The sequence below is a fragment of the Verticillium alfalfae genome, genomic scaffold (genome assembly GCF_000150825.1).
Source record: "Verticillium alfalfae VaMs.102 supercont1.12 genomic scaffold, whole genome shotgun sequence".
Taxonomy (NCBI): domain Eukaryota; kingdom Fungi; phylum Ascomycota; class Sordariomycetes; order Glomerellales; family Plectosphaerellaceae; genus Verticillium; species Verticillium alfalfae.
The window spans coordinates 580,213-595,005 of record NW_003315027.1 but is presented as its reverse complement, the minus strand read 5'-3'; the positions used below and the strand labels follow the sequence as shown (position 1 = coordinate 595,005).

General features: G+C 56.4%; 5 protein-coding genes and 1 non-coding gene across 6 annotated transcripts; 3 read left to right on the top strand and 3 right to left on the bottom strand.

Moving 5' to 3' along the window:
* Positions 1 to 301: 301 nt before the first annotated feature.
* VDBG_08415 (C6 zinc finger domain-containing protein) lies at positions 302 to 2,207 on the bottom strand (the record flags this gene model as incomplete). Its single annotated transcript, XM_003001324.1, has 2 exons — positions 302 to 1,905; positions 2,000 to 2,207. The coding sequence occupies 2 exons, from the start codon at positions 2,205 to 2,207 to the stop codon at positions 302 to 304; spliced, it is 1,812 nt and encodes a 603-aa protein (XP_003001370.1).
* Positions 2,208 to 2,424: 217 nt separating this feature from the next.
* Positions 2,425 to 4,022, top strand: VDBG_08414 (conserved hypothetical protein; the record flags this gene model as incomplete). Its single annotated transcript, XM_003001323.1, has 2 exons — positions 2,425 to 3,196; positions 3,280 to 4,022. 2 exons carry the CDS (start codon positions 2,425 to 2,427, stop codon positions 4,020 to 4,022), a joined length of 1,515 nt encoding a protein of 504 aa, XP_003001369.1.
* An 834-nt stretch (positions 4,023 to 4,856) lies between these two features.
* On the top strand, positions 4,857 to 6,716 carry VDBG_08413 (quinate permease; the record flags this gene model as incomplete). Its single annotated transcript, XM_003001322.1, has 4 exons — positions 4,857 to 4,978; positions 5,082 to 5,411; positions 5,464 to 5,982; positions 6,038 to 6,716. The coding sequence occupies 4 exons, from the start codon at positions 4,857 to 4,859 to the stop codon at positions 6,714 to 6,716; spliced, it is 1,650 nt and encodes a 549-aa protein (XP_003001368.1).
* A 349-nt stretch (positions 6,717 to 7,065) lies between these two features.
* VDBG_08412 (conserved hypothetical protein) lies at positions 7,066 to 8,858 on the bottom strand (the record flags this gene model as incomplete). Its single annotated transcript, XM_003001321.1, has 3 exons — positions 7,066 to 8,393; positions 8,455 to 8,691; positions 8,744 to 8,858. The coding sequence occupies 3 exons, from the start codon at positions 8,856 to 8,858 to the stop codon at positions 7,066 to 7,068; spliced, it is 1,680 nt and encodes a 559-aa protein (XP_003001367.1).
* A 1,300-nt stretch (positions 8,859 to 10,158) lies between these two features.
* VDBG_15181 lies at positions 10,159 to 10,305 on the top strand. Its single transcript has one exon. It is a non-coding gene; the product is annotated as a tRNA-Sec (tRNA).
* A 606-nt stretch (positions 10,306 to 10,911) lies between these two features.
* Positions 10,912 to 14,435, bottom strand: VDBG_08411 (phospholipase D p2; the record flags this gene model as incomplete). The annotated part of the gene is made up of 4 exons (XM_003001320.1): positions 10,912 to 11,437; positions 11,687 to 11,876; positions 12,263 to 14,132; positions 14,256 to 14,435. 4 exons carry the CDS (start codon positions 14,433 to 14,435, stop codon positions 10,912 to 10,914), a joined length of 2,766 nt encoding a protein of 921 aa, XP_003001366.1.
* Positions 14,436 to 14,793: the final 358 nt, after the last annotated feature.

Below are 14,793 nucleotides of genomic sequence, written 5' to 3'. Positions count from 1 at the left end.
TCTGTAGTGGTGTCGCTCTGTCGAATTGGCGACTCTGGTGGTGTTTCGAAGAACCGATCTTGAGGATCCGAGATGAAGGGCTATTCCTTGTGAGAGAAATGCTCTTTTTAATAATGTGCGTTGGATATCACTAAACCTGTGTCACCAAGCCTTCTTGCTGGGGCGTGACGACCGATGTAATTCACGAAATGCTGGACTCCTTGTGGGGCCGTTAGCCTACTTGAGGCTCCAGCTTTGCGGTGGGCGATGCGACTGGCGACCACACCAACAATCAAGATGCGCCATACCGTATCGGTACCTGTTACGCGACGGCTGTGGGGGAGGTCGCACCACCTCTCACCATGTTCAACATCTCGTCGGGTTCGTAGCCCCACTCGGCATCCAGATCTCTCAATCGCCAGAGCGCGCCCCAACCGGTAGCCTGGTCGATATGAAGAAGAATTCTGGCGACCTCACGACGCTCGGAGACGTGCGTGAAGATCTTGCCGGCCAAGTAAAGAGGTTGGATAGCGTTGATCAAGCTGCCGAGGTGCGGGTTCGAGCCCGATATGCCGCAGATTCGGCGAGCATGCCACACAGCGGAGAACTCGGGCGTGACGCTGTTCGAGCGGCGCATCTCGAGCATGAGGATGCAGGCGGCATGATAGAGTTGGTTGCTCGATATGGCGGCCCAGTGAGAGAAGAGAATCGTGGGGAAAAGATGGCCCTCTGCCGTCTTTGCTTTGGCGTCTATGATGGGCATCATGGGACGAGGACGCCGGTCGTACCACCTTTGCAGCCTGAACCAGAGCTGTTCCCATCGCTTGGTGAATGGTCTGTTATCGGACTCGTCTTGTTCTCCGAGACCAAGGTATCGGACGAGTCGATATCGCAGGTTGCACACTTCGGCGCAGAGATACAGAGCCCAGTTGGCGTACATGTCGCAGGAACCTCGACTGTGCTGCCAGAAGAGCTCCTCAACGTAGGTGTCGGCAGCATGTCCAGACTCCTCGGGCGACCCATGGTTCGCGGCGTTGTCCGGCCTGGGGATCCATCTGTCGAGCGGCAGCATGGTTGTCTCAGTTCCGGAGGAGATAATCTCGCCGCAAACCTCCATCCGAGCATAGCACCAGAACACGGCCTGAGGAAGGCCGCCCGAGAAGCCGTTGACTCCAAAGAACTCGAAGAGTCCAGCGCAACCTTCTAGATGTCGACGCCAGTCCTTGGAGCTGCCAGCCATCAGCTCGAAGACCGCAAGGATACATGCGGTCACAAGGATGCTTGGATCCTTCGCCTGCAGGCTGGGGCCCAATGCCAAGATGCTCTGCTGGTAAAGCTCCAGGCTGTCGTAGCTCTCAGGCAACGAGGGGTTCCGTCTCTCCATTTGGCGGGCTGAGAAGGCAAGAATCGCGTAGAAGAGTGCCGGTGATTTCTGTGCCAGGATGGGCACCTGTATCTGAAAATGCCGGGCCTCATCGAATTTGTCCAGGTACGGTGCACATTCAGTGACCCAGTTGCGGAGGTAGTTTATTAGGCGGACCTGAGGAATGCTGGTGCTGGCGTAGTCCAGACGTCGATTCTTCCGCGGCTGTTCGCTGTTGTCGTGGGTGGCAGCGGGGGTCGCTTGGGGTTCTGGAGTCGCCCAGCGGCTCGGACTCAGCGTGGATAATCCAGTGAAGACAGCGTCCCTCAGTTGCTCTTGTAATTCGAGGAACCGTGGGTCGGCAGACAAGCCGTCCATCTCATCTGACGTCGTCATGAGAAGGAAAGTGATGGTGAGTCTTGATGCTAGACGCGATGGATCATGGAACTTGGCGATAATGATTGCTCGCGGTGGAAAGCTGAAGTGGTAGCCGAAAAGTGGTAGCAATGTCAGCAGGCAGACTGGCGGCGGGTATGTTGGGCAATCCAGGTGTCCAGGCCTCCCTAACGAAGGTAAGATAGTAGGGTGCCTGGATAGAGATGGAAGGCCCCTAGCGCTAGCGCTAATTAGTCACTGGCGCCAAAACATCTCACTGACCCCAGGCCCTCTGTTTCTCGGCTTCCAGGGCAGGTCGGCTCCTGCCGGGCTCGTTCCCCTCTGCCCTCCCTGAGTGCCCCACAGGATTCTCACTGCCCCGGACAAATCTCATCCTCGGAACTTCAGCGTAGGCTATCACAGAGCAACATCGCCTCTCACTCCCAGACACCTCATCCGCTTGCACCAGCCATGTCTGCAGCGGATCCATCCAACAAGACTGCAGCGTCTATCACAGGAGCTCCTCCAGAAATCAGACGACGCTCGCGTAGGGGGTGCATCCCTTGTCGAAAGCGACACCGGAAATGTAAGCTTCCGTCGTCATCCATAACTCGGATACAACCGACGCGACCCCTCATATGCGCCGCCATTTGTTTCCCATCGCTAACTGACCTTATCTTCACCTCAGGTGACGAAAAGAAGCCTTCATGTGGCAGCTGCCAGGAGAGGAATGTGACCTGCCTCTACAAGCCATTGACCTGGGTCGCCGACGTGCAGACGTTGCCCGTAGGACGCCCAGCGGACATCTGGGTCATCCTGCCAGACACGAATCATCAGAGCCACCATTGCCGACCCCAAGACGCGGATCCTCCCCATCGTCGGCATCTGTCGGCGAGACAGCAACGCGAAAGCCAGTTGCAAGACGCCATGGCCGCGTCCACGTTGACAATGTCTCCACCTCGGACAGCATGTCGCCAGGCGCTGCCTCTGCCCGCCAAGTCTTCACGCCGGCCCACGTGGGAACGACTCATGCGTTCACGAATACAACTGCTGCGCAATCTGCGGAGCGTGCTGACATCCTCCGTAGCTTTCGGTACGACATTGCTCCAATTGTCGATTCAAGCGCACCGCGGTCCACTTTTGCCGTCGATGTCCTGGAGCTGGCCCAGAGAGAGGATGTCATTGTGCGAGCCATCGCACTGGTCGTCGAGAGTCGATCCATGTTCCCCTCACTGTACCCTCCGGCGGACATGTATACGAGCGAAAAGGAACGAGAGTTACTGGACGAGCTTTCGACGCAGGACGCATCAGTGGCCCATGTTGCACTCTCTTTGGTGACACTGGGAGGTTTCTTTGGCAGGCCGCCCTCCCGGTGGCCGAATCATATGGTGCGCCATCCTCAAATCGAACCGTCTGATCTTTTCTTGCACAGCGACAAGGAGCCCCTCGAATCACTGGCCCGTTTTCAGATCAAGATAGGTAAGATCAACCCAGAGTCTTGGTGACGAGAACCTCCCGGGGTTGTCGCGTGGCGAAACGTACTAATGGAGCATATTCGTCAGAGCTAGCAAACTCCATCCGCACCAGCAGGCCTCTCTCAGAAAATCTTCTATCCTGGGTTCGCCGCCGTCAATCCTTGGCTGCATCCAGCTCGTCGCCCGAGCACGTGCATACTGCCAGCATCTGCCATCTCGCTAGATGCATAGACCTCGTCAATAGCAGACCGTCTGTATTTCCCGCTGAACACACAGACCCACTCGTCGGCCAGACCCCAGACGCATCGACTGATTTCGAGTCCGCATGGTCTGCGTACTGGGCCGTCTGTACCCACTGGTACCAAACACGGCCCCAAGACGCGGTTCCCATCCTCGAGACGACGGCGCTCGAAGCAGCAGCCCTGAACACAGACGACCCGGGCTTCCCCGTGTCAATATACAGCAGTCCAATCTCCCTGCAGAGCAACACCAACATGCATCTGGCGTGCCTACTACTCTTGAAGTCGAGACCTGGCCTGTCGGCGGCTATCAGGCCTCGGCGACCGTTTGAATCGCGGAGCTGGCACTCGGAGAAGATCGCCGGCAACGCCGTATGGAATACCTACAGAGAGCAATGGGATCCTATCATCATCGGTGCCTTGCTGCTGATTGCGGAGGAGATGACGCACCTGGCTCAGCAACTTGCCGTCAAAGAGTGCCTGCAGCGCATTTCTCGAGACGCTGGGGTGGATCTACAACGAGAGACCGCGAGCCTCAACGGCATCTGGCAGGCATTTCGAGAGGACCACGACATTGATTTTGATTATTGAGGCCGTGCGTCTCTCATCTCCATGCAGGACTGGTCGCTCCATGGTTGTTTCCATCCTGCGTGAGCCCCGCCTCTCACATCACCCACAGATCGACGAGTATGCGCCCTTGTCACTGATGTTGGTTGCCGGGATGTCGAGACTCGCAAGCGCTATGGCCTAGATTCGATCACCGCAGCCTTGATCTGACTGCCGATGACACGAGCTAGCCTGATTAGGACATATTAGGCTACTGGTTCACGACTCTGCGAGTATGTTGGGCAGGCATCCCTGCACATTTAAGAAAAGCTAGCTTCGCTTGGCAGCAATAGGCTATTGCAATTTTGCTCGGCATCGTAGGCTACAGACTTCCCCTACGAGCACCACAAGGCGTCCCGACCCATCCCTGCCCAGATCGAGGTTCTTTGGGTTGCAGTGTCATTCACTGCACCCCTCCATACCCCGTTATTGGTCAAACATCAGGAAATGTCGCGGGGATCGGACAAGCACCATGGGATGTTAACCTTGGGTTTGGGTGGGCAACTCCACGTTTTGGGGAACCGTGGAGCATCTGGAGCACCACGGGGAAGACAATTTTCACCCGTGGTGGAGCAAAGTTACCTAATGCCGGGCCACCATCAGGCGCCAGGCCAATTCATGGTGCGGACGAAACACCGTTGGGTTAGGCGGGAAGGGAGCAAATCTCGACAGCAGAAATGTATAAAGCCAGAAGTTGCTCATCTGGACTCGAGATCCGGCTGCCTCCCTCGCCTTCAAGCAACACATTCTTCCCATCACTGCTACCTCGTCAGCAGCGCCATCCTCGCCTTGGCCCCTATCATCGCAACATAGGCAAGCATGGCTGTCATCAGCAACGCGCCCAAGACTGCGGCTCAGGAGCGTACTGAGCTCGCTTTCGAGAACCGCTGGAAGACACTCAAAAGCAATCCCAAGATTATCGTCATTGCTCTATTCGCATCGTATGTCCTTTCTCAGGCGTGGTGGATCTCGCCCGAATCTTCACACGTGGCACAATAGCTTTTGATCCGGTGGCAAGATCAACGTGCTGACTTGACGTCTTAGCTTTGGAGGCTTTGAATATGGTTATCAGCAGGGTGTTCTCGGGCAATCCTTTGTCATGACGCGATTCATTGACAACTTCCCCACTGTTGTTGAATCGTCCAGCGCCAAGGGCTGGTTGACCTCTGTCCTTCAACTTGGGGGTATTCTCGGCTCTGTGACAGCTGGAATCTTTGGCGAGGTCTTTTCCCGCAAGTACACCATGTTTTCGGCCTGTCTTTGGGTCATCCTTGGTAGCTTCCTCTACACGGGGGCGTCCTTCCACAAGCCCGAGATGCTATATGCCGGCCGTTTCTTTACCGGTATCGGCGTCGGAACCTTCAGCGGTGTTGGGTAAGTGATGAATGTAGTATGATCGACGCGTTCGACTGCTGACCGATTGCAGACCCCTTTATAATGCTGAGCTCTCTGCTCCTGAGCTCCGTGGTTTCATCGTGTCGTTCTACCAGTTTTGCACCATTCTCGGCATCATGCTCTCGTTTTGGGTTGGCTATGGCAGCAACTACATTGGCGGAATTGGCGAAGGTCAGACTGATCTCGCGTGGCGCCTCCCTTCGTACATCCAGGGAGTTCCCGCTGTCCTCTTGGCCGTCGGTATCTGGTGGCTTCCTTTCTCTCCTCGCTGGCTCGCCAAGCAGGGCCGCGACGAAGAGGCTCTCAAGACTCTCTCCTACCTTCGCAACCTACCCGAGAGCGATGAGCTTGTTCAGACGGAGCTGAAGGAAATTCAGGCTGAAGTTCTATTCGAGCAGCGCGTTTTTCAGAAGAACTTCCCGGGTCTCGCCGAGAAGAACACCAACGTGCTTCGCAGGGAGATGGCACAGTACTGGCAGATCCTGCGGAACTGGGACCACTTCAAGCGAGTCGCCACGGCATGGCTCGTCATGTTCTTCCAGCAATGGAGGTAAGAGCATCAGGTCTAACAACAATTCCAAGAATTCAGTGCTGACCATTCACAGCGGCATCGATGCCATCATTTACTACTCTGCGGATGTTTTCCAGAGCCTCGGCCTGACTGGCGGGACCCTGGCTCTCCTCGCAAGCGGTGTGACGGGCGTCATCTTCCTCATCTCGACCATTCCCGCCATGCCACTCATCGACAAGGTCGGTCGCAAGCCAATGCTCATTGTCGGTTCGATCGTCATGTGGATCGCCATGGTCATCCCCGGCATTATCGACGCCAAGTTCAACGACAAGTGGGCCAGCAACCCTGTGGCCGGCTGGGTCGCCGTTGTCTTTGTGTGGATCTACGTCGGCGCCTTTGGTGCTACCTGGGGACCTTGCTCGTGGGTTCTCATCTCCGAGATCTTTCCCCTGTCCATCCGCTCCAAGGGCGTGTCTATTGGCGCATCGAGCAACTGGCTCAACAACTTTGCCGTGGCGTTTTATGTGCCCGCCATGTTCGCCGGCTGGGGGTGGGGAACGTACATCTTCTTTGCGGTCTTCCTCGGCGGTGGCATCATTTGGGTTTGGTTCTGCCTGCCCGAGACGAAGGGTGTGACGCTGGAAGAGATGGACAAGATCTTCGGGAGCCGCACGGGGGCTGAGGACGCCATTATCCTCCAGCAGGCGCGTGCTGATGTCGGCCTTGTAGATGAGTACGTTGAGCACAGCGCCTCGGAGAAGAATGCTGTGTGAGGAGTAAGATACCCTTTTTGGATGGAACATGTGTGATGCTGCAACACGGCGTGTTGTCGAATAAGTGACTATGGAAATCGGTTTAATGAAACAAGGTTGACTTGAGCAGCCGGTATATGGCACTTGGCAATATTTGATATGCTTGATTCCGCGATGGCAATTCTCCTGACATGCTCGCTCTCTTCAAAGTGTGGCCATGACCGTGAACGTAGGGGACGCGACATGGTCAACGTTCCATCCTTAACCAACCCCGAGACACACGAAGAATGGCAGCACGCTGTCATCACTGTTGCAGTACCCACAGTAGTAATACACGAAGAATTGGTTTCCTGGCGAGTATCTAGTCGCCTCACCTGTTTGTGTTCTCCCACTCTTCTCCATACTCAGCCACAATCCATGAACAGAATTCCTCCCACTGCCTCCGCCAGTCATCCACACACCTGCGCCTCATTCCACCAGGCGAGCCCTGCTCGTAGCCGATGGCTTCCGGACCGCCCTGGCCATCGTGGAAGGCCGAAAACCAGACGCTCGTCTCGGCGATATCGCCGAGGCCTTCGAGGCCGACATTCTGGAAGGCCTGAATGACCTGATAAAAGTCGTGGCTCGACCCCGTGACGCCGTGGCCGAGCACGCCGGGATCGTCATTGGCGAGCACGGTCGGCACACCATGCGCCAGCATGGCGGGCAGCGGATGGCCCATGATGCTCGCGTTGAGGCGCAGCGTCTCGTTGCTGATGGGGCAGACCTCGACGCAGATGTCCCGCTCGCGCACCTGCCTCATCGTCTCCGGGTGCTTGTGCAGCGAGTAGCCGTGGCCGATGCGCTTCGTGCCGAGCAGCACGGCGTCGACGACGTTCATGTCGTGCTCGTCGCCGTCGCCGAGCACCTCGCCCGCGTGGAAGAAGAACGGCAGGTCGAGGCCCTGGCGGTCGCACTCGGCGCGGAACCAGAGCAGCTGGGGCAGGTGGTGCAGCAGCGTGTGGCCGAGGCCCTCCTGGCCGACGAGGTCGAAGCCGGCGATGACGTCGGGGTACTTCTTCTTCAGGTCCATGCACTGCTTCATCGACGTCTCGATTTCGGCGGGCGGCATGCTGCGCAGCGTTGTCCAGATGATCCTGCCGCCCCAGAGCTTGTGGCCTTCTGGCGCGGCTTGGAACGACGCGAGAACGTCCTGGAACGTGCTGATGAGATCTTCAAGATTGCCCGGCTCGCCTGACTGCCTCGTCCACTTGAAGAGGAAGGCGATTCTGAGGTCAATGTACTGGATGCCGTCGAGGAGGAGGTGCTCGAGGGTTCGTCGCAGCATGGTGCGGAAGATGGGCTCGTAAAAGACGATGCCGTTAAGGACGGGGAAGATTGACGCAAACTTTCGCCACACGTCGTCGATGCCGGAGTGGTATTCTGTTGACTCCTCATCGGTGATGGTGATGCGGGAAAGAAGGTAGGCCTTGAAGGCTGCGTCGCCGCCGGGAAAGTCGCGAGCCGCCTGCCGGAGCGGGACGTAGGAACCAGGGACGTAGTCGGCCTCGAAAAGTTGATGTTCCACTTCAGAGGCGAGATCTGGCACGTATTGAAACTCGATGAATGCCGACGCGCGGGCAGATTCGTCGACAAGGGGTTTGTCTGAGAAGATGGCGAGGCCAGGATACTTGAACGCCTCGTCGAGGAGCCACGGCACTGTCCGGGTGTGTCAACATGTTTGCTCCTCTGGTGGATGTGATCCCCTGAGATCACTTACTGTCGACCATGGCTTCGAAATGTGCATGGAGCAGGGAGCCCTTGGGCAGCCTTTGTACAATCTTCCACAGGGTCGTCTGATGGATTGTGTCGCGCGCACGAGTGAAGGACATGCCGCCAAAGATGTCATGGCGCGTCTCGTGCTTCCAGACTGTTCTCAGCTCGCGCTCTCGTACATTCTGTACAATGCACGCCGCCCTCTTGGCCAGAGGCGATGCCCTCTGTCGGAAGGCTTGGTCTGTCTCGTGTCAGCACCGTCCAAACGAGTGGAAGATGCAGAGATCACGCACCATGCCTGAGTGAATGCTCCTTGTCGATCATCTGCTGGCGCTGCGCCAAGTACTGATCCATTGCTGCTGCAGGCACGCTGCACTCCGTGTATTCGTGATTCTGGTTGGCCGCCATTTTGAGACAAGGGTTGCGTGGTGTTGCAAGGTCGAAGTTGAAAAGGCAGGAAGACGATCAGCTGACCACGATCTCAAATACAACCTCGATGTCAGGTTCGAGGATAAGCCCCTATGCTGACGTGATGCCGGATTCTGAGAGCTTTGTTCATCTCACCACGGTGTGTGTGTGACGTTCATCACAAGCTTGAGGGGATGACCCTTTTTGACAGACCTCCACTCAGCTTGGCTGGTGGTGCCTCTAGGTCTTATCGCCGCTTATCGGGCGCGGCCCTCGGCGGTGTCCCAGTTTCCAGCGGCATGCTCCGGCCTTGCTGTTCGCAGGCTGGGGGACCTGCCAGGGGGGACCTGGGGTTGCCAAGTCGACCCCGCCAGATCACACTATTACCAGAGGGCGCTGCTGTAGATGCGAGAAGCGCGAGAAGCACGCTGCGAGGCATCAAAGTTACAACCACTGGTAGTGTTGTACCAGGCGCTTCTTCTGGCATAGCTGGCTTCACTGTGAAGGGGTTCGGCGCCTCCTATCGCGGCTGTTGAAGGTTATTTTCCTTGCTCGGCGCTACCTGGTGGACTGGGGATTTGGCAAGACAAGTCTTGTGCGGACAGGTGCCACTGACGAATGATTGCCCTCGGCTGTATGACAGTGCCGGTAAAAACAATTGATATGCACAAGCCGTGCTGGAACTGGCCATGGTAGATGTTGGACGCTTCAAATGAGATGCCAACGGCAGGTTTGCTTACAAGCTGCGTTCTGGCAGCCTTGAACGCCACACAAAGTGTAGTGCCGACAGTAGCCCGGTTCAGGCGGTTCAGGGGCCGCCGGCAGTGGAGGCGCACTCGTCAGGGGGCGCCTACCCGCTGCACCGTCAGGGCCCTCACAGCCCTACAGGACCGCGATGGTTCGACATGGGCATGGCCACGTCACGCCTGTACCGCTGCTCGGCAGTTTACATTCTGTGATGGAGGTGCTATGGCCGTTTGTAGATTGCAGCATATTGTCAGGACTCTGACAGCAATGACCCTGAGACAACTTGTCAGCGTGCACAAGTTCGGCACTGCATTGTCCCATCCTCGAAATCGACGGCAAAGACAGCCATGGTGCCAAATCTCCTGGAACGCCATTACTATGCTCTGAAAAAATATTAAAACAATCCAGGCTGAAGTAGGTAGCTGAAGAAAGGATCTCGATCCTTGTATACGCCCTGAGAAGCAGATGGGCGGGTGTGAATGGAAAGTTTTGGTTGATGGATTGGGGAGTGGAGTCCATAGGACAGCCAGTCTGTTCGGTTGGCGACTTCCAAAGTCCTGTGGTGTAGTGGTTATCACGTTGCTCGTCAGTTTAGCCCTTTTACCCCGTCACAGGCCACCGCTAACCCCCACATAGTTATACCTACTGGTCACGCTAGTATGATATGCAAAGGTCCCGAGTTCAATCCTCGGTAGGACTACATTTTTGCACATTTGCAGGTTGCGCTTTCGATCAAACCCCATTGATCAAAAATTCTTAATATTTTGATACTCAACTCGAATAAACAACCTTTTTTTTTTCTGCCGGATCCTGGAAGACTAGCTCGCTTCTATCGCTGATCGTGTTCGCGGTCTCCTAGTTGGACTTGCCTGTTGACATGTGTGAGTGTCCAACATCATGGCTCGAGAGTAGTCACCCTTTCCAAGTCATGCGTATCAAATGAACCTACGTAATTCATTTTACTGCAGTATATCAGTCTAGCTGGATATTCAACACGATGCTTGCGTACCACCGTTCGTGACAACACCCCTGAATCCCGAAGCAGCGAGCTCTTCACCCTTGCAAAAGTCTACCAGCGTTGCTCCCATGCCCTGGTGGAGGCATTTGTCGCCCGCGTCTTGGTCCAAGGCTCTGAGTCGCTGGCCTTTGCTATCGCCAGCCAAAGCCTCCTCGGGAGTCGCAGACGGCAGCTGTGGCCCCAGCCTTCTGCGTCAAAGGTGGCTGGATGTGTTCGTATTACGTAGCCTATCTCCCACGTTGGTCAGTGGCGAAGAATCGAGCCCTCAGTATCACCTGAGCTGTCAGCTCATTTATTGCCCCCCTTGCAGGGCAGTACGATAAATCGATTGAGACGCAGATCCGGGATGGCTGCCGGATCACGAAGCGTCTCAGGGGCGAGGAAACACCCCTTGAGACGCACGCGCCGTCGTGCCCTGGCGTGTTTACGCAGAGAGACCACAAAGTCATCCGCCTCGTCCACGACGCCGGTAAAGTCAATGGATACCACGCTCGGAAAGTGCGGGAACGAGCCTAGGTCCCACCAGTGGCGCGCGCTGCGCTCAAAACGAACTGTCAAGTGCGTCAGATTGGCCGCCGTGGCCAAAAGTCGGAGCATGGCATTGTAGTCGATCTCTTCGAGGATTTCCGCACACGCCGACAAACACAGTTCCAGATGGGTCAGGGTCTCGAGACTCGCGAGTGGAAGTCTAGGCTCCTCGCCCAGCGAGGGCAAGACCGTGTCCATGGTCTCGTCGGCAATGTGCAGTCTGCGAACGACGCCCGAGCTGGTCGGCAGGCTCGCAAAGTGCGCCCCATGGCCGGGGTTGGTACCGCTAGATTCGTATCAAAGTACGCGAAGCACGCAGATGGGTCAGTGGGACACTGCTTGTTGAAACAATACCAATACTTAAGCAGAAGGTATGGAAAACAGGATCCCCAAAACACCAAACACGCCAGTCATGAAGCCCATCGCGGTGCCGCCACCACACCACCTGAGGCGTCCCATATGCAACTCACCATGATGCATTCCCCCATCAACCCACATAAAGCGCATAATCTAGGTATAAATACTCTCAGTGAACTGGTTCACCTGCAATCCTGTCTCGGCCATCTCCGCATCCCTGAGGAACTCCAGCGGGAACCACACCAGGTGGCCTTTGATCTGCGCGATCTTCTTCCGCGCATCCTCTGCCGGCATGAACAAGTCGTAGACATGGCCGGATTTGATACCCTTCGGCGGCAGGTACCGATCGTAGTCATCAAAGTTTTTGACTGTCACCAATGTCAGTATCCGTCGCTAAAACCCCAGCATCAAGGGAGCGCAACTTACTGTGATCGTCAGGGTCCGCGTGGAACACATGCCGGTAAATGTCCGTGTTACTTCGTTGCCTGCGACGTCCACATTCCCAAGGTCATCGCTCAGCGGATCGGCACAATGTCCAGCTCTCATCCGGTCGAAAGGATCGTTTGGCGACTTCTCACTGGGCGGCTGCGCGTTCTGGAGGCCTGTTTCGTCGAGACCCTGTGCGGGTAGCAGGCCAGGTGCTCGCGCCACAGATACCGTCGCAGCGTGCCCGCATGTACGCCAGCTTCAAATGGCTGACCATTCATCGTGCTTGTGAACTGTGCCCTGTCTTTCATGACAATGCTGAGCTCACTGTCGTGAAGACCTAGCTGCGAACGGTCGTTGAGGTTGCTTGATCCGCAAATGACGATCCGATCGTCGGCGATGAGCAGTTTCGAGTGGATGTACAATTCCTCCTGCACCCAGTTCTGGATCTCGGTCTCGAGATCCTCATCGTCCCAAGGCTCGTCCAAAAGTGATCGCTCGTTGCCAGCCATGGCATGATGCGCTAAGGACGGTGCGGCTGTCAGCTTACCCTCGGGCATGGCCGCCTCAAATCGCTGCTTCGCATCGAGAGCCTTCTCCACTTCGGGTGTCGCCAAGTTGGGGTCTTGATCTTGCGCGCTGCCCATGTGCTCGTCTCGCTCTCCGTGGCCAGTCGGGTCCACGGCACCGTGGATACCTTCGGCCATGATCTCCTCGGCCTCAGCACGCTGCACCTGCTGATACGAAACGCCCGTCTTCTTCTCCTGCTCTAGAAGCGCTGGAGTCGTGACTAGACGGTCGTAGGAACGGAGGTTGAAGAAGAAGATGTACTCCCGAGGGTTCACGCCCTTAGCCTTGATCTGTTCGAAGATCGAGTGCTCGCCGCGACAGATTGATTTGTATTGGTAGTCCATAATGGCTCGGGTACCCATGGCCGCCTCGTCACGGAGGTCGCCTGCGAATCCAGGGATCGCAGGAAGACAGACAATGATACGGAACTTGCGCTTCTCCTCCGCCGCTCGAAGCACAGCCTGAACAATGGCGAGGCCAATCGTGTTGTGGACCGGGGATTGGTGCTCTCCGGTGGCCGTGATGAAGAACTGGTTCTCGATGTAGACGTAATGCTCAGCCTCGAGAATCGTCTTCGAGTAGGCGTTCTGGATCGAGTGGTCCAGCAGAATACCCGAGGACCAATCGTCGCTGGATCGCACGATCTGCGCATGAACAGTACCACGATTCTCAAGGTTCTTCGTCTCGAGAGGTGTCAGAGGGTGCATGAGGTATTCACCAACCGGGTGCTTAGGCCGTTGCACTCCTACGAGATCCTCATCCTCGCCCGTCCGTCCAGCCAGCTGGATCCAGTCGTATCGGTCGTCACGTTTGTACTTATCGCGCTTGATGAAGTTCCACCGCAGGACAAAGTGCTCCGCAATGTCGTAAACACAAGGTCCAATGACACCCATGGAGACATCGTGCCACGGCATTCGGCCGTAGCGTGTCTTGCTCAGCTCGTTCTGCTTCCAGTCGTCAACATTCTTGAAGTCCATCACACGGTTGTTGTTGAAATCCTGGCCAGGCCACACTTCATTTTTTACACCCTCGGGATGCACATCGGCTAGCGCGTGGGTCTGCGTATCCCAGCGGCCGAAGCAGAGGTCCAACCCGCCGATGAAAGCCATGCGGTAGTCAATGACGATGAATTTCTCGTGGTGAGCCCAGTACAGAGTCATATCGGCTGCATTTTCCAACACGTTGTGGTCTGGGTGTCGCATGACCTTAATGTTGCCATAGCCTGGCGAACCCTCGGGACACAGGCCGTGGAGTGCGTGCTTTGTGTGGGCCGAGTTGCATGTCAGGGCCGCCTCCACTTCACGATAGACGGTAACGTAGATCTTGACACCAGCCTCGGCGCGTCGTTTCAGGACCTGATCCAGCCTCCATTGCTGGTTGTCATGCGGGGGACGGCGCAGGAAGAGCTCAGGGGACAGCCACCAATCACAGATGTAGATGGTCTCTTGAGCAGCCTCGAGAGCCTCCGACACGGCCCAGAAGTAGTCGCGGCCATCGACATACCACTTAATGATATTGCCGTCGCGTTCGGGAAAGAATGAATCATATCGGTGTTCGTCGCGGATCTTCTGGCGCTTGTCGTCGGTGGCTTGTTCGTGCTCCTCGTCGTGGCGGTGGTTGCGGTTGAACTGGAACAGGTAAGCCGGTCGTCATGGTGTGCTGCAAGCAAGCTCGTGGGGACAGAGACAAGCTCAACCAAGCTCTGGGGACGCGCAATGCCCAGGCTTTCAAGACGGGCAGCCGGAACTTACGAGGTTGGCGAATTTGCCAATTTGGTGCTTCTTGTGGGTGATGTGGATCTTCGCATCATGCAGGTGGGTGCCCTCGAGCTTCTCCTCGAGTTTCTGGAACGGCGCCTTGAGCTTGTCCTTCAAGCTGGTGCCGCTTCCGCTTTCGACCTTCTTCTTATTCTCGTCGTTGGTGGAAGGCATGGCTGCGTCGCTCGTAAGGTCTAGGGAGGGCCAGTGTGTGGAGTGGCCTCTCTATAGCGTTGTTGAAATCTCGTCACGAAAACATGTGTCGTGTGCCTTGGTATCTGGGTATCACGAGTCGCGCAAGGTGGAAGCGAGGACTTGAGATTTCCAAGACGGCGAACGGCGAGCGACAAGTAGAACGGAAGGCTTGACTCGAAAAAGAAGAGGAAGAGACGGGCTGGGCGGAACTAAAAGAAAGCTTGAGCGAGCCAGAGGCGATGTCATCCGACGGCGTGATCAGCCAAGCGCACGAAAAACAGGGCCGGAACCCATGTGGTTTAGGGGAGATGAGGGGGTGGTAACGTGGGCGTGGGTA